Source organism: Podarcis vaucheri (genome assembly GCF_965113315.1).
Source record: "Podarcis vaucheri genome assembly, chromosome: 9".
NCBI lineage: Eukaryota > Metazoa > Chordata > Lepidosauria > Squamata > Lacertidae > Podarcis > Podarcis vaucheri.
In genome coordinates, this window is record NC_138767.1 from 46,596,857 (window position 1) to 46,620,495 (window position 23,639).

The 23,639-nt window shown below is 40.2% G+C and overlaps 1 protein-coding gene across 9 annotated transcripts in view; it reads right to left on the bottom strand.

Moving 5' to 3' along the window:
- Positions 1 to 219: 219 nt before the first annotated feature.
- NEK1 (NIMA related kinase 1) overlaps positions 220 to 23,639 on the bottom strand; it is a 47,675-nt gene continuing 24,255 nt past the window's right edge. For 8 of the 9 annotated variants that reach the window (XM_082237182.1, XM_082237183.1, XM_082237181.1 and 5 more), the window contains 18 exons: positions 23,328 to 23,430; positions 20,296 to 20,379; positions 19,778 to 19,861; positions 18,813 to 18,890; positions 18,079 to 18,174; positions 16,225 to 16,377; positions 15,775 to 15,837; positions 15,446 to 15,677; positions 13,888 to 14,040; positions 12,323 to 12,490; positions 11,791 to 11,911; positions 11,581 to 11,678; positions 8,968 to 9,179; positions 8,316 to 8,470; positions 5,766 to 5,965; positions 4,492 to 4,625; positions 3,421 to 3,553; positions 220 to 1,567 (listed from right to left, as the gene is read on the bottom strand). In XM_082237182.1, the coding sequence (XP_082093308.1) occupies positions 1,554 to 1,567; positions 3,421 to 3,553; positions 4,492 to 4,625; positions 5,766 to 5,965; positions 8,316 to 8,470; positions 8,968 to 9,179; positions 11,581 to 11,678; positions 11,791 to 11,911; positions 12,323 to 12,490; positions 13,888 to 14,040; positions 15,446 to 15,677; positions 15,775 to 15,837; positions 16,225 to 16,377; positions 18,079 to 18,174; positions 18,813 to 18,890; positions 19,778 to 19,861; positions 20,296 to 20,379; positions 23,328 to 23,430 (2,281 nt within the window). In that variant the 3' untranslated portion in view covers positions 220 to 1,553. The remainder of the gene's footprint in view (positions 1,568 to 3,420; positions 3,554 to 4,491; positions 4,626 to 5,765; positions 5,966 to 8,315; positions 8,471 to 8,967; positions 9,180 to 11,580; positions 11,679 to 11,790; positions 11,912 to 12,322; positions 12,491 to 13,887; positions 14,041 to 15,445; positions 15,678 to 15,774; positions 15,838 to 16,224; positions 16,378 to 18,078; positions 18,175 to 18,812; positions 18,891 to 19,777; positions 19,862 to 20,295; positions 20,380 to 23,327; positions 23,431 to 23,639) is intronic. The other variant, XM_082237186.1, reaches the window with a different exon arrangement.

The window sequence follows — 23,639 nt, forward strand, 5'->3', positions numbered from 1 at the left end:
TCTTTGAGATAAAAAGGTAGACTATAAATAATAGATATTCTATGGCTATCACTGACCACTAGAAGGATAGAGAATAGGATTTAAAAAGGGTACATCTAAACGCAGTCACAAATATAGGGCTGAATTTTCAAACGCAGTCTAGGATTATAACAAAATATAAATAGTATTTTTATTTTCTTCCATTTTTCCTCAAGAAAGAAATCCAAAGAGAAATCCACATAATCATACAAAAAGGTCAAGCATTTATTTAATGTGGTTAGAAATAAAACAACTTTTAAACGTAGTGTTAGAATCACGGTGAGTTTACATACATACATTCCGCCTGGCATTGTACCCAGGGGACATAGAGCTACTTTTTCAACAGAAAAACTAGCTGTTAAGCATTACAGCTGATTCAGCTCACTCGCTGATATTGCCTGTTGCACACTGAAAATATTTTAAGTCATCATCTCACAGGAATTTGTTTTGTCCCCCATAAAGTGCCCCTTCCTCCATGGGAGAGAGGGAGGGAGGAAAGAAGCGAGAAAGAACAAACACATCAAGTAAAATTTAACTTGTTTCCTCTGGAAGATCCGGATGCAAGATACATAGCTTTGCAAAACACCACCAGCAAAACATTTGTAGCAACTTTCATCTCAGCCACTGCTAGGATGGTCCTAATTACAGACCAAAAATGAGTAGCAGGCATAGTCCAGTACACAGTACTACAGAGAAAAAACCCATCATATTGGAGCTGCTTTTATTTATAGGAGAAAATTGCAGAATCTCCTTCCAGCTCCAAACTTGCTCCTTAAGCCACTTGACAGAAATAAAATGGAGTCTTAAAAAATGACACACTATTTGCTTTGATTGGGGGAAAATAATAAACTGACCCTGATAAAAATACTGCTATTTCCAAAGAGTATTCATTCCCCCCCCTCTCTCTATATATATACACACACAAACACACATACTCACCCACAAACACATTAGGTGAAATACTCAATACACTGATCTTAAACCACTTCATATAGAAATGCATCATTTTCAATGAGGCTCACTTTCATATTATGTGTGTTTAAGACCCAAGGGGCCATTACAGAGAAATTATAAACTCTTGAACAGAAAGTGAAGTTTCTGAAAATTTCATCAGTACCAAACAGGATTCCCCCCTCCCCTCCAAATGGTGGGCATGAGCTTTAAAAGGTCGTGGTTTGAACTGTACTTGTTAACAGCTTAGATTTAAACAAACAGTATCGCCTAATACAACATAGGCTTATTCACACATGATAATCTCTCAAACACTAAATTGTTTCTGAGTCAGCCTTTCTATTCTTTGCTACTCATTTTAAATGAAATGTAGCCTTTTCAGTTATCTGTTGAAGGAATGAAGCTATATGTCAAAAGAAATCTATAAACAGCCTTTCAGGGAAGTGTCATGTTTTTTCCGTCTCCGTGCAATCAACAAGATTATAAGCCTGCCCCACTAAAATATTATTTTTTCATTGTGTCTCATTATTCTACTCAACAAAATCCACACACCTACATGCAGCTGAGAATGTCACCAGGGCGTTTTACTCATCATTGTCTGCAAAGAAAGAAAAATTTAAAATGTTTAGTGTAGTGAGGAAAACAGTTTACCAAACGCATCTACTTTTAAAAGACCTCATATTCAAGCTAAGAAAAAAAAATGCAGGCCAGAAAATTCACCAAGAGTAAAGATGACTGACAGTGATGTTTGAATACTGCATATTCAACAAACTCCACCTCCCATTTGTGCATTTTACTTGAAGGCTGCTCAGTTTAACCTTATAAGCTACCGTGACTGATGTGTTTTTCTAAAGTTAAAGCTGCAAAGATTTCAAACTCTGCATATGGGAAAAGAAAGTACCGTATTTTTCGCTCTGTAAGACAGACTTTTTCCCTCCTAAAAAGTAAGGGGGAATGTGTGTGAGTCTTATGGAGCGAATGCAGGTTGCGCAGCTATTGCTAAAGCCAGAACAGCAAAAGGGATCGCTGCTGTTCTGACTTCTGTGATAGCCGCGCGAGGCCTCTTCAGAGCAACGGGAGGAACGCTCCCCCGGCCCTGAAGAGGCTTGGTGTGGCTATCCCAGAACAGCAAGAGGGATCGCTGCTTTCGCTGCGCAGCAATCCCTTTTGCTGTTCTGACTTCGTTTTGCTGGAGAGGCGCTGCGCAGAGAGGGAGAGCTGTGCAGCACCCCTTCAGCGAAGCGGGAGGAGAAATGGAGCCCCTTCTGTTTCTCCTCCCGCTTTGCTGAAGAGGCGCTGCGCAGATTCAGAATATTTTTTTTCTTGTTTTCCTCCTCTAAAAATAGGTGCATCTTATGGTCAGGTGCGTCTTATAGAGTGAAAAAATACGCAAAATATTAGTGCTAATGGTGTAGATAAAGCATCCTCCACCACCCCCAGGATGAACAGATACCACCTGCCCTGTGAGAAGGAAGAGGAGAGTGAAGGAGGAGGCAAAGGCAACATCAGGGTCTACCCCAGTCAGACTGCTCCCCACGATGCCCCATGAAACCACCTGCCCTGTGTGGAAAAGGAAAGTATGAGGGCGACAGGCACAGAAAACATCAGGATCTCCTCTAGTTGGATTGTGTTCCCCGCTCCCCTGAAGGCCATCTTTACATTTTATATTATTTTAGTGTTTTAAAATTGTTGAGTGCCTTGGCAGAAAGGTGGTATAAATGCAATAAATTAAACAAATAAATGTGATCATAGCTAGGAGACTTGTAAGTGGCAGGCTCAGACACTTCCTTCCCTCCTGCAAATTCCTTTCTCCATCTCTCTTGTGAAGTTAACCACGGTTCAGTGCTACTGTTAACATAATCGTGATTTAAAGTAGTTTGAAATTAGTACGAGGAGTGCAAATCCTGGTTAGCATCAACAGCATGCAGATGTAAAAGTGCATCGTGGTTAGCTCCATGATAACCTTCCCTGTCCATTTTTTTTCACATTTCTGACTTTCATTCATAGTTAGGTCTGCACCGAACCAGTGTACAGCTACATTTATAAGCAGCCATTCATTTTCTAAACTTTATTACATGAAATAGTCAGATTTTGACAAAAAAGGTAGTTTACAGAAGTACAGCCGTTCTTAGGACAATTGTGAATTTGTTGGCAATATCTCATAAGAATTTGTTCTGTCCATGAAGCTGGTAATGTACACAAACTGTAAATGTATATATTCTATTGGTTTTACGATACAAGTCTGGCAGTAGATGTTAAAAACTGAGGGAAAATGTGTATGCACATCAATAATTATACTTAAAAACAACATTTGTGAGTGGGGAGCCTTGTGTAACTTCCCAGTGTATATTAGAATTAGCAATTTCAACAGCAACAAACAAAACAGGAATCTATGGAACAGGTGGCATAGAATGTACTGCGCTGAATGAATACCGTAAACAGATGATTTACCTTCCTGATAAGCACCATCTGCCATTACTAAATGAAGAATTTTGGCATATAGGTATTTGTGTTCATTTCCTAAAATATTATGAACGATCGTTGAGCAAATATCAATGTTCTCATCTTCATCTTCATGTATAGCCTAAGAGAAAAGGAACATAAATGTACTTTCTGAAATGCTGAAAAAATTCAAAATAATCCAGAAAGAAATGCAACTTCTGCTTCTTTTTTACTTGGTGTAATCAGCTCTGGAAGCCACAATATGACAACTAATTGTTGGCACCCGCTGTCTCAAGAGACAATGGAGTGTGCCTCTGGGGATGAAGTCAAACTGCTGCCTTAGCAGCACCAAAATGACCTCTCTGGGGTACAAGCTTGGGCAGTGTGTATGGAGGTCCTGGGATGCCCAGACAAGACCCCCCTCTCAGCCTCACTGATGTGGTCCAAAGGAAAGCAGAGCAATACATTTGGCATTAGCTTGGCTGCCGGAACTGCCAGAAGGAGGCATACAAAGTGCCATCCAACCGTTTTTGGGACTCCACTCTGGATTTGTGTAGGGTTTATTCCTTAGGCTTTTCTTGTCCTGAAGATATTCCACAAGGCAACAGAGGCATAGGATCAGAGTTTTCTTCTAGATGGCCTACCTTCCCAGGTTGACATGCCTCACTTCCCTCTACACCAAGTGCAGAAACTGCCTTCTTGACCATTGGACCCACTATAGGTCTCGTCTTTTCAATCTGCTAGAGCTTGTCTTTGCATGCAGGGGAAGTCCCTAACGCACCAAGGCTTTGAGACCCACTGGCTACTTTCCCCTAGTTTAGCCAGCCCGCTGAAGCCGTTCCTGGAGTGTGGCCACTGTCTCATGCAGATAGCTTCTAGGAGTCAGAGGTGAGAGCTCAGTGCAAAGTGGGGAACAAAGTTGAACCAACTACCTCATACAGCCTCCTCTAATACCCAATACGCCCTACAACTAACTGACACATAACCAAATTAATTTAGGTTCACACCTTGCAACGATGGACTGTAATTAATAACGACAATTTTCCTTCAGATTCCTTTGTGTAAAATAATCCCACAAACCTTTATTTTGTCATAAACCTCTATGAATTTCTCAAAGCCTATTTCTTGCTCCAGGTTATATCTCAGCTCTTCCAAGTGACTGAACACGCTGTCATACTCTTCACATTCGCTGGCATTATCACCATCACTGTTGTCTATGCAATAGAAACACAGGGAAGCATTTTAATGTTCCACCTGTTTTGTAGTAATTCTTTGCATCAACACAGTAGCATAGCTAGTCAGGGGTGGGGTTGGTCTGCACTGGGTGTATGGGGGGGCTCTGTAGGACATTGGTGGGGGTCTTAGGGCAGCAGGGGGGTCAGTATTGCGGCACAGTGGCTGCTGTGTGTAGGGGGTTGGGGTTCTGAGTGGCAGGAGAGCTTGAGGGCTTCACAGTGCTTGATGGACGGGTGTTGCAGGGGGGCAGAACCACTTCCCATCCCTGGCGGCCAGCTGCCCCCCAAAAATGTCATCAACTTTGATTTCCTAATCAGATCAATGTATATCCACCCCACATGAACTAAGCTAGGGAACATTCCATTAGTGAACACTTCCTTCACCCCATCCAGAGAAGTTTCAGTACTTACTATGAGCATACTTTCTCTGGAAGGCCGAATGAGGCAAAATTATAGAATAAATAAAACTTCAGAAAGACTTATCACATTCACCACATACATAGAATATTTAAGAAAGAGCCTATAAAAGATGTGCATTCTCATATACTTTGCACAAAAGCAGCGATCCTGTCTTCTTGTGGTATTCAGGAGGGAATTGTACAAAGGCACCCCCTCTCTGTAGATCAATGCATTGCATGTGTACAAACTTGGGAAACACAATTTTGAGGGGCACTGGGGAGTCAGCAAGCCCTGTAGACGTAGGGCTGAACTACACAGATCTTTGGTTTGATCTAGCATAGTAATGTGCTTCATGTACTGCAATCTGCATGGCAGTACAATATATGTTTTGCTCTTTTGAATGTTCATTTTGCAGTTAACTATGCTAACGGTAGTGCTGTCTGAAATTAGATATTTGTTCAGTTAATGCTGAACAGACCTTGTATCTAACTTATTAGACTGATACAACAGGAGGACTAACTTAGGAGATACACCACCAACAAAATGTGCATCATTTCTATAACTTATTTTAGGAGTTTGCCTTTTCAAGTTGTAGGAATTCTTCGCAGCAAGTCAGGGTCATCAGTGAGTTTATCTCCAAGTTTGAGACACACACGGACCAAAACCGTTTAGAGTTATGATTCTGTAAGAACAAACCATTCAACTGGAATGAAGATATACCTGAATGCCATTCTTCATTAAGCACACTTTCGCTGCTGATATTGTTGTCAACCTCATCCCCTTCTGTACCATTTGCTAGGCATTCAGCTTTTAACGTTGCTTCTTCCTCTTCACTGAATTCATCACTGGGCTCCTCTCTAAGTAATTGCTCCATTGAAGCCTGAAGCTCCTGCAAATCTGGATCTGCCTCCCCAAACATACTGCAATGCAAAATGTTTGCATACCATTACTTCATTCCAGGAGAAGTAGGTCTTAAACAGGGTTAGGGTTTTTGTGTGAAGGGCTGAGCCATGAACTACCTCTTACTTTGTGGCTGCAGCAGCAAAAACACTTCTCTATAGATTGCTGTTGTGCTGTATGGGTAACATCCTTATGGAAAGTACAGTGGAAAGTACCAAAGCACAGAAAATATTTATAAATTGCCACCATACCATAAAAGTCTAGAGTAAACAGCAGTTACACTACTAAAGGTTAACATATGAATTAGCCCTTAAATGTATTGAAATGAATATGATTTTTGTGTGTGTGTAAGTAACTAAATGCCATTTATGCCATTGGACCTTTGCCTTCTAACTTTCTGTGTGAGGTTATATTGCTTAAAGACAGTAGATGAAGCATTCAGCTTTTAACTTGATTTTTAGCCTGTCATGATGGGGAATGAAGAAATATCAGGTCTGGAAAAAGAAGGTCTCTGTTGTACCATCTTTAAGCTGTGAATGGAAAGCCATCAAAGTGTCTCAAGATACCAGGGAAGGGGAATTGAAACCCAAATATGGCTCTTTGTCCCACTGCCAAACACATCACATCAGGAAAGGCCTTGAAAGAGAGTGATGAGGAAGATGGCACTATTGGTAAGAAGTGTTTGTGGACTACTGCCTGTTCTTAGAGTGGATCTGTGATTAGGATGCTGAGTGGCCAAAGCATGAAAATTTTAATTGCTTCTACCACTTGCAAGAAACACTTACTATAAGTTTGTTTAGCTAACCAATTCAGTATGCAGAAAAATTCTCTCCTCCCAAATAAAATCACTCATGTTTATGAAACCATTAGCTACAGTAGAAAAACACAACTCCTCCTCAGCCCTTGAATCTTAAAGATATAGCAAGATGCATGCTTTGAATACATAGGAACCACTTTAAAAACCAAGGACTATATGAGCAGCTGGGCAACTGAAAAGACTGCCAAGAGAAGACAGGGAAAGTTTCAGTAGGGTTTTTTAAAAAGCACATATGGATAAAATCTCGGCCTTTCCACATCTAGCTTTTATAGTGGTATAGTTACTGTTGGTATAGTTACTGTTGGATCCAGTGTTTATTTGAGCACATTTGGAACGTAGGGTATTCAGTCAACTGTAGCTGTACACAGGAGACTGAGTGTGGTTTTTCCCATCCAGAGCAATGGCTGGTTGTGCCTGGTTCGAGAAGAGTTTCAGGCACACACTTTATGTATCATCTAGTTCTTGTGCTCCACTAACCATCAAATGTCAGAGAGCATGCATGCTGAATACCAAAATCTTTTCCCCATTTTTGTTTTCTGCACAAGGCCTGGGTATTCAAACCCTACGGCATATCAGAAGAATAGAAGGAAGGACCAAGTTTTGTCTGTCTTGTGTTATGGTGAACCTTATTATTGTGACTTAACGTTATCTGCAGATAATGATCATTGTCATCGGCAATATGTTGACATGGTATCAGTATCTGCATGAACGACTGAAAAGGAGACAAGCTGCTTCTGGGCTTAACATTGGGCCTGACAGAAAACATGATCAAAACTGTAGAACAATATCCACCAGTAGCACCTCCCAACAGAGAAAGCAGGATGATGCTTGAACAAATTCCACACACAAAAAAATTATTGAGGATCCATTCCAGATCTTTCACAGAATGTTAGGATGCTTTTTTCCCTAGGTGAACAAGTGGTTTATGACTACATTTTTCTGGAATACCTGCTGATTAATGATGCTGCTGTGTGGAAGCATGCCAAAAAATTAAAAAAATAAATACACTCAGCAACTATATTGTGATAAAAGAGAAGTGTGGAAAGGCCCCTAGACAGTAACCTCCTAAACAGCTCATCAGCCCTCCGTCATTCTCTGCTCTCTCCCCACTTCCAATGGGCCCAGAGAGTGCCTTTCCCTAGCCAAGGGCATTCAATTTCCCTCAGCAGCAGATGCACTGAACATCACAATTCTGTGACTAGCTCTTCCACACTCAACAGCTTGAACATTTTAAGCATTCTGTGAAGGACAGCAACAGCAAAAGAAGTAGTGATTTGGTAATAGGTACAGCCAGTACTTAGCCTATTGTAAACAGAAGATAAAACTCTGCATCACATTTTCAAGTCTTCTTTTTCATTGCTTTTCACTGCAAAGCATTGGTTTAATTTTATTCCCTTGAGGAAAGCCACCAAGATATTACCACATAGCCGGTTATTTTAGTGTAGCTGTACTAGATTTTTAAAAGATTTTTTTTTAACAAAAAGCTTTAAAGTTAATGCTTTATGGAGATACTTTTTCAGTTTTTGAGAGGGTTTTTTTTTTTTTTTGCTCACATGTCTTCAGAATCCGATTGTTCTCCTTTGATGGGCTCATCCTCCAGGTCATCTATTTCGAGACTCTGTTGATTTTGCACATCAGCAACACTGGGAACATCAACTAGTGTTCTATATAGCTTGGAAAGATCTGGGAGCGAACAGGTTCTCAGCAGCTAAAAAGGAATACTGCATTAAACGAGCAGACCAGACCAACCAGCAAGAATGTGAACGTGTGACCATAATAACAAAAATAACTTGCAAATTTACATTAGCATAGTTATGATAGTAACAAGCAGCTCCTGTTTGTTTTCTTCCAGAGTGGGGGGAAATGGGAGAATGAAGAATCAAGAACAGTTTTCATGCTAAGATTATGAATTCTCCTTTATTACTTTCCAAACATATATATATATTATACAATAGTATACTATACAATAGTATACTAGTATCAGTGACATCTTCAGGAGGCTGCCCCCAATTATAATAAAAAAATCTCCCAAGTAGCACTAATTTTTTTGTGCATTTCTAGTATTACAAAGAACAGCTGCACGGGTGCAAGTCCATTTGTAGACTGTAGAACGCAACAATTCCGTAAGCATTATATACCCATGCAGCAAATACATGCATGTGCAACGTTTAAGGGTTTGGTTTTTTTGGGGGGGAAAATGCTTACCTTTGGGTTGTTCGCATCAAAGAGACCAGTAGAAAGCCCTATCAACAATGAATTTTTGCCTTTTGTTTTTTCTGGCGATACAGAGCGTGACCTTGTTGGAATGGAATCATCAAGGGAAGACTGTGCCGACAGAACAGGAAAAGCTGTTAATCTTGCTTGATGCTGTACCACTTTCTGAAAAAAGGGTTCAGGTTGCATGGAATCATGGGGATCTGGAGCGAGAGAGAAAACACCATTTTACAAATACATGTACAGGTTAACATTCCAGCAAGCTTTGTTTTTAAAAAGTGTTAGGTGCAGTTCAATAATTTACTGCAGAAATAAGATATGCTGTAGGCCAATGCTGCACCTTGCGTTACCTTTTCTTGAAAATTACTAATTAATTGTGGGACTGCCCCAAAATCCCTCAAAGTGGGTAGTGGATGGAAGAGTTCAAGCTTTTAAGAGCAAAATGACTACAATGTGTAAGGTGCTATAGCTTTCCCCTACCCATAAACGGCATCTCCAATTTGCTATCTGTTAGCGTGGCTAGTGTGTTTAGAGGCAGAGGGTTGGATTGTGACAAGTACCAGATGACATTGCTGAGGCCTAGCCTTTATGTAAAGACAAAATGGGGACAGATGGCAATTTCCAGGCTCCCTCCTTCCCTTCCCCTCTGCCAGTTCCTTCCAAGTAAAAGGGTTTCCCTTCAGTGTTAAGAGTCACCATTCCTCACCAGGTTTTTGAAAATACTCATTATAGTGTCTGCATTGCTTGAGAAAATGCGTGCGAGAGAGATGAATGAACAGACCCTTCTGTTCATTAGTCTATTGAAAGACAGTTCATAACTCAGGAGCCCAGGGTTCTTCTAGAGCAAATATAGGTTTGACAAGAACTTTTAGCAAGCCTTCTAGGCAGAAGTGACAGGGTTCTTTTTTGAAGCCATCAGAATAGGAGCAGCAGATTGCTTCCATTTAGTGAACTGACTCTTCCCTAAGTCCTCAGGGGTCAAGGAACTATTTCCGAGGGCAAGAGCAAAGCGCTTCTATAGGTAGCTACAGTTTAAATAAATAATAATTCTCATGAATCCCTGAGTGGCTTGAAAGGTCCGTCTAGTGCATGGCCCGCTAGCTGAACTTTTCCCTGGAATTGTAGTTCTTTCCACAACTTTTGGAACCACATTTATGAAGTTGTTCTATGCAAGTCTCTTAGAGGTTACCAATGTCACCTTAAGACTGAAACCTCGTCTCCTGGGTTTCGAAGCATAAAGAACTGCTGAAACGCACACCTCATCAAAATGTAGTTTTCTGTAAGGTTTATATAAGTTGGGTAACATTTCTGCTCATGGTGGTAGATGCATGCTTAGAACCACATGTTTTTCTGCCTGCACCTTGGCAGCCAATGAGGTCAGGGCTAAATGTATGGATTATAGCATATCAAGTGTTCCTCAGTCCACCATGGTTACATCCATTGTTAACTGGCTCTGGATGGTTCCTTGTAAAGAATCCCCTAGGACAGATAACTCCAAGCCAGTCACTGCCCACAGGCTGCAGTAGTACCTTCTCCTGGTATGCAGAAATATAAATCCTACAGAACCACCTTAACCCCATTTCCCCAGGATATGGAATTTCTGTCTGGCACCCAGAAGTCTCCTCAAGTTGTACTCAGGGGCCAAGACTCCCAGTCTATGCCAGAACTGCTTCCATACTGGCACACAGGGAAGAAACATAATGAACAGAGGAGTCAGAATACATGTTGCCTGACGAATGTTGCTCACGAATGCCATGCGCCTGCAAGGGTGTGCACGGAACATCTACCTTGGATGGCTTGGTCACAGCACACTACCAGAAACCTTCGACAGGGGATCAAGAGGTCAACTGTCCACCTTCATGCAACAAGCTTCTCCTCAAATATTCCTCTACAGGAAAGTACAATATCAGCAGCTATAAAGAGTTGTTCCTTCCACCCTGATATGATGATATCCTTTTGCTGTCTGCTTCCTCGCTGTTCCGAGAGTGGAACGTTGTACTTACTATGAAGTGTTCTTCTGGTCAGTGGAGAGTGGAGCAGACAGCTCTGCCCACACTAAATAGAAACAACCAAACCACAGAGAGTGTAAAATCACAGAGGGTCGTTTGCAAATATAGCATGCACCATTTCCCTTAGCAGTTCTCAGTTAGGAACACCACTGGACTCCTCCTTCTTTTCTCTCCATATTTTTTTTTCTTCACTTCTGTTCTTTTGTTGATAAATGTGATTATCTGCTTATGGTTTTTTTCCCCATAAGAAATTTCTACACTGAAAAGTTGTCCTGTTACTGGAAGATTCCTCCTATCCAGGAAAGACATAGATTTTGTTGTTGCCTGGGCTTTTGGCCTGGGCTTTCCTCTTGAAGGGAAGTTAACCCTCTCCTGTCTACTATACTCCCTACAGACCAGAAGAACAAGGCATGTTAAGTTTAACTCTCTGTTTACACTTCAAGCCTACATGTCTGCTCAGAAGCAGCAGGGCTTTGTGGGACACAGAACTGCAACCTAAGTATTCCAATTCATATTGGCAAAAGACATACAGAATACCCCAAAACCTCGAATTCCATTTTAGATTATAAGAAGTATAAATAATATGACTGCTGACCTACGGATGCTTCATCATGGAGTGGCATTTTTTTTAGTAGCCCATCCTCTGGAAGATCTTCGTTGTCATATTGGCTACTATCAGTAGGATCTTCTGACCTGTGAAAGATGACCAAAGCCAGGAAATAAACACACACACAATATATTTCCGCATTAAACTCTCAAAAATGAAACTTCATACCAGTGGAAGCATGAAGGGAAGGTGACTTACACAATTTCCTTTGCTTCTGCTCTTTCTTTAACCCACACATCAGCAATGACAGGGAATATATTTGCTTTGCATTTATCTTCTTTGGTTTCTTCTAACAATTCTGATTCCAAGTCTTCAGGCTCTGTGGAAACAAGTTCACGAATGAAAGGAGCGGTACATGTGCTAAAGGCATTTACTTGCATCAGAATTCCTAAGGGATATTAAAATTTATCAGGAGGCGCAAAAGCTATTTATAATTGTTATGCATAAACACATATGTCCTATGGGAAGGCACTGAAACAATTATTTAACTCTCATAAGCCGTCTGTGCTAAGATGCACCATTGACAAGCAACTACAAGCAAAGGCCAAATTTAAAGAGAACTTTGGAATTTTATTAGAACTCTTCAGCGTGTTACCTTTGCATAAATTATTTTTGACATTGTATTGCCCTAATTTATTAATTATTAAACTTCCATTAAGAGCATTTCTATGCTCCTTACTAAAAACAGGGGTGTGGGTGTGTGAATAAATTTGGAACTGGAAAGTCATACCATTTATCAGATCAGGCCTGGCTGTCAACTGGGTAGATTCAGATGCTTGAGAGCTTTCTTGTGTCGTCTTTTCAGTATTTTCCACTTCAGTCGATGATTCCTCTCTGGCATGAGTTTCTGCTTTCATTTCACTGTTGTCTCTCACTGTTAATGCTTCCTTTGAAACTTCTATAGCAAAGTAATAAATTGCCACTTAAATATACACCTCGTTGAATATGTTGCAGCACAGATGTCTGGTAAAAAGGTAAGCTGTCCAGATTTAATAAATGCAGGTTTCTTTACTAAAAGGAAGAAAACAGACTTGCATCCTTACAGTAGCCTCGTTAACATGTCTTAAGTCACAGTTTGTCTTAAGTAATAGTTTAATAATGAACATGTTTCCTCCTTGCCGCATGACTACTTGTGCGGCTTCTCTTCTATTGCTCATGGATCACACAAACTGTAGTTCCGACAGCTTGGTGTGCCATCTGACCATGGCCCCATGGTCTTGTATCTAACGAATAATGAGTGGGAAGCCAGAAACAGACCAAGAGCAAACTTGGGTTTATTTCTGGCTTGTGGTTTGTTTGAAACAAAGGAAACCATGTTCTGCGTTGGCTTGTTTAAGCTCATCCCTGTGACAGGGGGAACACATGTTCTTAAAGCATGGTTTAATCATGATTGGTGTGGTTAAGCTTTTGCATTCACCCATTGCCAGCCCTCCTGGCGTTGCATGCCAGCAATAGGTGTGGCCACCTCAATGTGTGAACACACATAAAACACACATGCAGATCAGCTGAGAAGAGTTATTGCCCCCTCCCTGTTCATCAAATGATCTAGTTGATCATTGTCTATTGAGTGATTGCATGCCCATCAGCGTGCTGGATTTAAACTTCTCCTTCCACCTCTAGTGCGATGCCTACTTTAAAATATATATATATATATATATATATATTTAAGACAAACTGTGGTTTATTGCAACATTCAAATGGGTCCGAAAGTGAATTGTTTTTAGTCTTACATAAACAGCTGGAAATTGTATGCATTTTTCTAATTGTATGAGACCGTTAAGTTCCAGTCTTTTATACTCAGGAATATTAAAGGGAACAGTTTTTAAGAAAATACATATTTTAAAATGGCATCAAGTCTGTATTAAATAGTGAAAACACTTCAACAAATCAAAGTGTGCCTTAAAATTGTTATTAACCTATCAAATGGTAATTTGATTTTTCATCATAATAAAATGATTTCCTTTTTACTATGCCTGTTTTGGTCCCCTGTAATTTCACCCCATGTATTAAAGTCCAATTTAATGTGTCACTGTAAGTAGAAGAGAGAAAACAGATTCTAGACAATGATTCACAGTGCAAGAGGTGCCTGGATTTGAACTGCTACTGCTTGGGGTTAAAGAGAACAAGAACAGGTTTTATTCAGAATGGAAGCTTTACTCTGTTATTAAATCAAGGATAAATGGAAATTAGTAGTCCAAAGGTCTATCCTAAACCACCACTCATGAAAGATTCAGTGCAAAATATAAGCCTGATACAAGTTTTTTAAAACATAACATAGCTTCAGCTTCTCCTTACCGTTGGTAATACTTAGGTCATCTAGCAGATCAGTCTGAAGTTGTAACTCAGCCTCTCCAAGTATCTTCAACACTGAATCGGTGGGGCTTTTGCCCCAGACTTTTCGTTGGGGTTCAGCAGCGTCTAGCTTAATAACCTCTCCTAATGTCTGTGCTGTAGGGAAATATTTAACACGTTGACATAAAAAGCTTTAGGAAGGGCTTCCTCCCCCCTTATTTTTAATGAAAGACAAAAGACTAATGATCTGTCAGTAAAGAACATACCATCCCAATTTAATTTATTCTTGAAGGGTATAAAGAGAACAAAATGGGCTGCAAATGCTTCTACGATACACAGATACAAGCCAATACAAATGTTTATTAAAACAAAACATTCTGATTCAGTGCAATTAGATTAGATTAAATACAATGAAATTAGCTCAAGATTTGGCTACAGAAATCTGAGAATTAATCTTTCCTATCTGTTATATATTTTCTACAGCAAAAGCAATGAATCGGAGAACAGAATTTTTTAAAGGTAACAACTCTCTCTCTCTCCACTAAGTGAAAAAGCTCTCCTTAGGAGTGGGGTGGTAGGGCCATTTGTCACTCCTCCAAAATCTAGATGATGATGATGATGATCATCATCATCATCATAATTTATTATTTATACCCCGTCCATCTGGCTGAGTTTCCCCAGCCACTCTGGGCGGCTCCCAACAGATTATTAAAAACACGATAAAACATCAAACATTAAAAATTTCCCTAAACAGGGCTGCCTTCAGATGTCTTCTAAAAGTCAGATAGTTTATTTCTTTGACATCTGATGGGAGGGCATTCCACAGGGCAGGCACCACTCTGCCTGGTTCCCTGCAACCTCACTTCTCGCAGTGAGGGAACCTCTAGAAGGCTCTTTGGATACAACTTCCAAAATAAAGATAGAAGAAGCAATATAACTGGAGAAGAAGGAACATTCCGAATGGAATGTCAAAGCTTAGGTCACAGGAATCCAAAGGGTTGTTATCTATTGCTCCCCCGCCACTCCTCCCACACCCTCAAAACCACTGGAGCCAATTTTGAGGATGCACAGGAGGCTAGAGAAGGGGAGAGAAGAGGAAGGGGAAGTTCCAGGGTGAATGAGGAAGTTTGCTGTGTTGGATACAACCCAAGGTTTATAAGTGAGCTGGGAATTCCAGTGCACAGAAATATCACAGAAACCATGTTGTCCACAAAATGGGTGGTAATATATAATTAAGTTTCAAGTTGCTAACCACTGGATGTGAAACACCGCGAAAGGTCTGCACCTTGTTCACTGCCAGTTGGGGAACACACAGCTGCTAACAATTTGTGACATAATTAGGGTGAGGGAGGAAGGAAGGGAGAGAAAAGGACTTCTGAATGGAGAGTAGACTTAGGAGAAAGATTGGGTCTACTGAAGCTATGTGACCGAACAGTTTGCAACTTACAAATCTTTGAGGAAGCAAGTTCAAGACTAACTTAAGTAGGATTGCATTACCTGGTAAGTGCAATCTTTGCAATTCACTTGATTTGGTTAACAAACTTAAACGAAGTCAACTTACCCTCTGTACCAGTGAAAGATGCTTCCATTGTTAATTGTGCTAGAGGAACCACAAGTTGAGCCCCAGCCTCCCATTTCTTACGATCAGGTGGAACCGGAGGATTTTCTTCTGGATGCTGCTTCTTCTCATCAGGCGGAGCTACCTCACAGATGTCTTTAGGTTCATTTTCCTCTTTTATATCTACCTGTGCTTTAAGGTTTTCATTCAGTCTTCGGAGTATGTTTCGCTTGTTCTGAAGCAGGAAAGAAACAACAAAACAACCCATTACATAAAAAGCAAAACCTCTAAAAAACCAAAGGATAGAACAAAGCTGAAGTAATTTAACTTACTTGAAAAGCAACATCAGGTTTTGCTTCTACTGAGGCTTCCTGGATGACCGACGCATTTTCATCCTTTAAAATCCAAAACATGCAACAAAACAACATGAAAGACTGTGTCAAATACAGTAATTAGTACAAGAAAGAACAGAGGGGGAAACAATGCTTGCCATTAACAGCTGTGCAGTGAATGTTTCAGCATACTATTGTTGACGTATTCCTTGCAGGCAGAATTCCTACAATGGCAATGTTAATCTATGAGAAGGCCAATTTTCATGCCAATTTTTCACACAAATCAATTTGTGTGTTTAAAAAGCATGTGGAACACAATACAATAGTGGTTTTGTGCGTGCGCATACAATTTTCATTCTCGAGAGGAGCACTGAGAATCATATTCCCTTCCTGACACTTGCACACTGAATGGAGATACATGTGGTTACTGCTTTGAAATATACGACTTACCGCGCCCACTTCCTTCAAAGCGGATGTCATGGAGATGATTTGTGGTGAAATGGGCTTCATCAGCCTGGTAGGGGAACCTCCACCTTCTTGCTTGCCATGTGTGGGACTTAATTCTGCAGCTCCCATGGGGTTCTTTATCCCTTTGGCTACCAGCTGTGGGTATAATGTAAAATGTGCTATATTTCACATGGCAATGATGAATTGTTAGTGTACGGGCACAGCCTGTAGGCTGCATGGTGAGAGGGAAGGAAGGCAAGCAAACCAGCCAAACCAACCAGCTCTTCCTTCATCACCACTGCCACCAAGTGGATATAAACAGAGATAAATGCATCCAGCTATACATAGTCTAGACTGTTTCCCTAACCACACCAATGATTATTAATTTGCATCCCTCTGTTTAGCTAATGGGTCACTTTGTGGTCTTCTCCTGGCTTTTGTCTGCTGCAGTGTCCAGCTATGCCCTCAACCACTCAGCACTCAAAATATTCTAGACCGTTTTCTGTCTTGCAACTCTTCAAGTTCCTGACTTCACAACTAACCACCCTATTTTCTAGCTTCACTTCTGTACAATATATTCACTCCCCTTCCTTACCTTTTGGCTAATCATAAAGCGAGTAGACTCCCGATTAAGTTTCTATTTCTTCTTAATGAATCAGGCTCCTAGGCTGAACTTTTGAGCCTCCAGGGCATAACTTGATGAAAAACATCCCCTTGTAGTTTTAACTTTCCTCTGAGATTTTGACTTTCCTATGCAAGATAGCCTCTAAAATCAAAAGCTACCATTTTGTAACAACCAAATAGAAAAGGGTAGAACAGTTTCATTCCTTCCCAGCCAGCTATCACAGAAAAATATAAAGCTGCAAGAGCTTTTCTTTTTTTAAAAAAAAACAGCAGCTTCAGACCGATTAACTGACCAAATTCTATCACTTGTTTTCTTCTTTAATTAAGACATGATTTAGATTTTGTAAAAATGATTTAGATTTAGATTTAGATTTTGTAAAAATTGGTCCTATTCCATGGACATGACAGTCTGATATGAACTCCCTGGATCTACTATTATTAGAATAGAGCAGTAGTTTGGGTTGCTAGTGGTGAGTGTTCTTTGCCCTCTGGCAACTTGCTGCATCTCCACATGCAGCATAGCACAGAGTCATTAAACACAAAAAGGATACTTAACTTTTGTGAAATACGTAATTTTTTTTAGAGTTCCTAGAACATCCCCAAGAAGTGCTATTTGTATATTTTTGGTGTTGTGCAACTGGGGAAGCGGAAGCAGTTTGGGGCTCTTTAAAATGTTTATGTGGGCAATGGTGATGATCCTCTATTTCTTATCCACATTCTTGTGCTTTTCTCAGTACTACATGAAAAGATAAACATACCAGTTTACTACAAGAAGAAATTCATGCACACGGTGGCATCATTAAAGTGCTCCTGGTCTGAAGTATATGTTATAATCCAGCAGACTCTACTACTTTTTCTACCCAAACAAGATTGGGTAGATATATTCTAGGTCAGGCATAGGCAAACTTGGCCCTCCAGATGTTTTGGGACTACAACTCCCAACACCCTTGACCACTGGTCCTGTTAGCTAGGGATGATAGGAGTTGTAGTCCCAAAACATCTGGAGAGCTGAGTTTGCCTATGCCTGTTCTAGGCCCTAGATCCCATCAGTAAAGGTTAAGAGCACACTAATGCTAAAAACTGAACAGAAATTAGTATGCAAAAGACATCAGGCTGTGAACACTTACTTCCAAGACCTCTGGAGATACAAGAAGAAATTAAACAATACTAATCTAAGCTTCTAAGTGTAAATTGCATCAGCAGAGAGGAAGTGTCAGAATTCATCTTTCTTACATGTTCTTCCCAAGCTTTCCTCTCCCTTTCGTATGCTTCTTTTCTCTTCCGTTCTAGCTGTTCTTTCAGGACTGCAGCCCGGGCATTTGCTTGTGCCTTGTAATGTGACCAAAAAAGAGAGAAACTTTTCAGCAAGGAGCACTCTGCGTTCTAAAGGCCAGTGCATGTACAATATGTTGCACCAGCAATTACCTACACAGCTCTTCTTGAAATCTACATTAGAAAACCTCATACACACTTTTGCTCAATAATTTCCAGACTTTACAGAAAACACATTTCAGGATCAATGCGATACCCTCCATCACAGTTGCAGCTTCGTATAGCGCTACAAGACAGTAGCTGGAGAGGCACAGAAAGACGAGGAGGAGCTACAGCAGCACCAGGCAAGGAATATTGAACATGCTCCTGAAGGTCCCCAATCGCAACTGATGAGGTGCAGCAGGCATGGCAAGGGCCATGTGCACCAATGTGGTCAGCACCAATGGTCCCTGTACTGTTCCCCATCTCACTTCACTTCCTGGCCCTACACCATAAATGTTCCTGCGTTGATCTTCCATGAAAAAATTTCTCAAAATGTGATGGAACTTGCCATCCATTGTGATACTCAGCAAGGTCTTAATGCTAGTATGTGCAGAACAGTGTACGAAACAGCTCTATTGGCTGTTCTATTTTCACCCACCGTTTTTTTGTAAATCAACGCAGCAAGTTCTCCTCTACCACTCTTTCACCATTACCTTCAGCGCTTCAATTTTCTTACGCCTTAGCTCTGCTTCTTCATCTATTTCATGTACAGGAGAACCACAAGCTTCATTCTGTAAAACAGTTATTCTCAAATTTATATACTTAGCAGACTAGTAACAGAAGAGAAGACTGCAAGCTATACTAACAATTTTTGAAATCTTATAAGTTTCATTAAATTTCATGCACGGAGCTCTTGAGGCTATATATTAGTTTCATAGTCTTGACAGGATTTGGAAGCATGATAATGCATACAATTTTGAGAGGATTTCCTTTGGAAATTCCTAATAACTTAACCCCAGGGAAATGTGACCTAACAGGAACTTTGGGATACTTTCCAAAAATGCTTGCAAATATTCCAGTAAAGTAAAATTAGTCATATCAGAGTCTCCACAACTCCCAGTTCTGAAGTCTAATATAATCATTTATATTCTATGCATTTGCAAGTATGGAGTCTTTTTCCTTTTTTTGGGGGGGGGAGGGTCTTTTTCCATTTTCATAACTGAAACGAAATGAGAAGCAAGAATCTTAGGGTAGAATTACAAGGTGCCCTGCAATATGGTATTCATTTAAAAACTTGCCACGAGACAACTATAACCAGTGGGGAGCCATATGGACTGAGCGCTGCAGGATCAAAAAGAGCCAATCTTTAGTAGCCTGGCCACATGTTGCATCAACTCTTAGAACTCCGTCTCAAATTTCCAAGCAGCCACATGAGCATTTGAATACTTGGCTCACTGATAAGGGCCATAGCTGAGTAAAGGAAATGCTTTGCATGCAGCCATGGAGGCATAAAGCCTTTCCTTGAAGAGCTGGACATCAAGAAGATTGCCACTTCGACATCAGAATCAGTGGAGCTCTACTTGACAAGCTAAGAATAAACAATTCAGTTTCATCTAACAAAGCAGAAAACAAGGCGAACGGAGCTATAATAAAATGCCTTCATGGTTAGAATCCTTGCCTTTTCTCCACGAAGTTTAGCTTTAATTTGCTGGCGTTCGTTGAAGTTTTGAAGTCTAATTTGCCTTAGTCTTGCCAAGTATTCCTGAAGGAACATAAAATTTTAAAAAAGTGTCAAGAGGAAAGTTGCAGCAATACATAACTTAAACAATGTATGTCAATTTCACAGAGTGGGAAATTAATGGAACAACTCTCTTATGGAAGAGTATCAACACTATACTTCTAAGTGATTTCAGCGGACCCATCACTGTTGGCCTAGGAGTTGTGGAGAGCTATTAATAGACAATGAGGGCAAATTCTGTTTTAAGGGAATAGGAATGATTCACTTCTGGTGACAAACTTATGTGACAGGTATGTTAATTCATCTATGGGACAACTCTAGGAGTTGCAAGTTGAAACTAATTAGAATGCCAAGGAGGGGCCTTTCCTCTGATTATACATGACAACCCATGCAGAAAAAATGAGGCAGGAAAGGGTTCTATATGTGCAATGAAGGCAGAAAACATGCAGGAAGCATACCTCTTCCTCCTTGTTTCTGGCTTTCCTTCCTCTTGAAGAAATGGGCCTGCCTCCATAGATAGCTGTCAGGTTTTGCAGGGTGCCCTGTTCACCATTTAATGTATTAAATTCAAGACCGGTTGGGGCCACCACATTATCTAACCTTATATTTATCAACATCTACTATTTTTTTCCTCAATGAATGGCTAAGATAAAGCAAAAATACACTCTGCGTTATTTAATTACCCAAGCTTCACTTTTCTTGTTCCTTTGTATCTCATATTTTAGACTGTGCCTTTAAGACTGTAACATCTGTTCAGTTTAGAACTTTGGCATGCACTGTTGGAACTTCACTGCCACAATGAATTATTAGTGTATAATTGCTGTATATTGAATCAAGTGTCAACACTTTGTTTAAATGAAAACAAAGCTTTATTGCAACATGGTTTAACATGAATGCTTTTGGTTAAATCCCCCTCAGAAACCTTCCAAAAATCTTCAAGCGATTGTGGTGACATAAATGCATATCGCTGCCCGAGTGGCATATTATAGGTGATAAAGTATTGAAATTTGTTGCTATTGATTTAATATGGTGCACTTGGGTAATTTTGGAAAGGCAATAATTTGTTTAGTCAGTCAAATTCTTACCAATACTACACAGGGGTAATAATCACAGAGGTGATCTCTTCTTTTGCTTTGTTTCTGCAGAAGGCAGCAAATATTTGGGTCCTTTGATAGGATAGTTTGATCCTGAGCAAGTAAAGTCTGCTTGATTCCAGAACAAGCTCTGAGCCACACTCCCTGAGTACTAAGACAGGCAGTCAAGTAGTTCATCCACATGGTGGGAAGACTAAGCAGCAACATTTCTCCCCTTACACCTAATTAAAGTGTAAAATATAACAAACTCCCACTGTTTCTAAAGTGTGGGCTTTTCATATCTGTTTCTGCACAGCTGTTCTTCATCCAAATGGGATGCTGCTTTCAAACTGGCTCATAACTGCATGCAGGCAGATACTGTACTGACTGGTACAAAAACCTGTGTTCCATGCATAGATGATATTGGCTGTAGTGCATAAAAGTTTCCAAGTTGTCAGAGTGCTCACATTTCTTTCCTATTAATTTACTGATAGCAGCACCTTAAAACCTCTCTAAAATTATCTATTACTCTAGAGGACCGAGAAGAAAAGCGTGTGAACTTGTCCTAATGTAAGTTATAGGCTTTTTCGATGGAGCTACTGTTTCAAAAATAGATGGGTGGTTCATTCCAGCCTGAAAAACATGACACAGATTTCACTATCAGAGATTGAAGGAAGGCGAACAGGAAAGGTAATGGAAATTCAGGTGACAATTTGCCATGCCATGGCATTTGCTCCTCCTATTTGGGAAATAAAACATTGCTCTATTTCCCTTCGTATGGAAATGGGGTTTTGTGGATGTACAGATCACTGCCACCTCCGAGACAGTGTAACTCATATGCTAATGGTAGTTTTCTTTTTAAAAAAAGCAATGGGAAACTCTTTAAGTGTATGCAAACTATAAAAAGGATCATTAAATTCTTCTTTCTACACTAATATTCCTCTGTCTAGCCACACCTCACTCTTTGACCTGCAGAGATTATCAGGAATGTTCTCATTTTATGGTGTAGACACATTTTGTCATGAGTAGAGAAAGTATCTGCCAGCAAATGCTCTAAAGCGTGAAGACATGTGTCTGTGACATGGAATGGGTGGGGACCACAGAAGCCACCACCATAATATCAACCAAAACAGATTTCAGGCTACCTTTGGATTTATAATGTCTTGGGGAGAAAAGTCAAAGACTTTTTATAATAATGATTTAAACTTGATTTTCGTATCTGAGTGCCGAACCCCCAAAGTTGGCAACAGATTTGCAGTGAGAAACTCAAAGCATTTTTAATTCAGATTTTGTTGTTGTTTTCCCCATGCCCAAAGGAACATGAATACTTGAGCACAGTGGTTATGCATGGCATGAACCAGAAGGAAAATACAACAATGGCTCAGTTTATGGGAAGGTATTCAAACTGCCGACCTTCTGATCAGCAAGCCCAAGAGGCTCAGTGGTTTAGACCACAGCAACACCCATGTCCTGGCTCAGTTTATATATATAGTAGGAAGCTATGCTTTCCCGGTGCTTAAACAAGTCACAGTAGTTTCTGATCTTTTCAACTCTCCCATCCTGCTCTCCTTTGCATGTTAGAAGCTAACTGGAAGATTTCTTGTCACAATTTTGAACAAACCAGGGCTTCCTGTAATGCCTATACTATGGGAACGGTGGCTTGTTTGTTTCTGCTCTCTTGCACATGAAAAAGGAAGATAGGGAAAGCACATGAGCCTGAGGTTTAGCATGGCTTACTCATAGCCATGATTTTCCATTAAACCTGAAACACGTCAATGAATTTTTCACTTACAAAGCTTCAGTTGAACAACAGGTTAAAAGTGGCTAAAAGAGCATGTGCTGCGTAGCTGAACTTTGAACTGACCAAGTACCTTGGTCACCCCAAAGAGCTGCATACCAAAGTCTATATACGCTGCAAGGGTTTCTCCTCCTGAGAGCAGCTCTCCACCCTACCTGGCAAGCCATCCTTAAATACTGGTGCAACATCAGGAAAAAACTTTTCAGATACAATCCTAGCCTCATTTTCCTAACTGCAAGTTCTACTGAACTCAATGGGACTTGCTTCTGAGCAGACATGGTCAGGATTGCAGCCGTAATCAGGATGAGGGAGAAATTTCATTGTGCAAATTCTTCTGTTAACTCAAAGATACTTCTTTGGATTGCATGATTTGCAAGCTACTGTCTCATACCACCAGCCCGAATAAAAAATAAGATTCAATATAGATATAGGAAGCGAGTCAACTACTGGGAAGATGCAGAATCTAATTTTTGTGGATTACTTCTAACACAATCCTAAAGTTTAAGAATTACTACTGTCCTGCTGCAGAGATTAATAGATTTTACAAGTTCATGTGGAAGTTAACTGTTAAAAAAATAGAATTCAAATGTTGATACAGTAGGAAAGTAAAATTTCATACCATATGTCCTTCAGCACGAGCTTTGTTTTGCATGGCTTCTCTCTTCCGTTGCCAGAATTCCTCAACTTGTTTAGCTCTTTCTGCGGCTACCCATCCTTTTTGCCTGAGTAAAACATTTTACGAGTTTGATTTACTTGAAATATATATATAACCAAGAAGAGGAACTGGAAACTAGTAGGAAAAATATACTGAATTTAAGATTTCAGCAGACTTCAAATAAATGCAGCGACATCATTCAGCACTTTATTGAACCAAGATAAGCACGTAATACAACAGGTGGCTAGCAAGCGACAGTCAAGTACATTTAGAAAT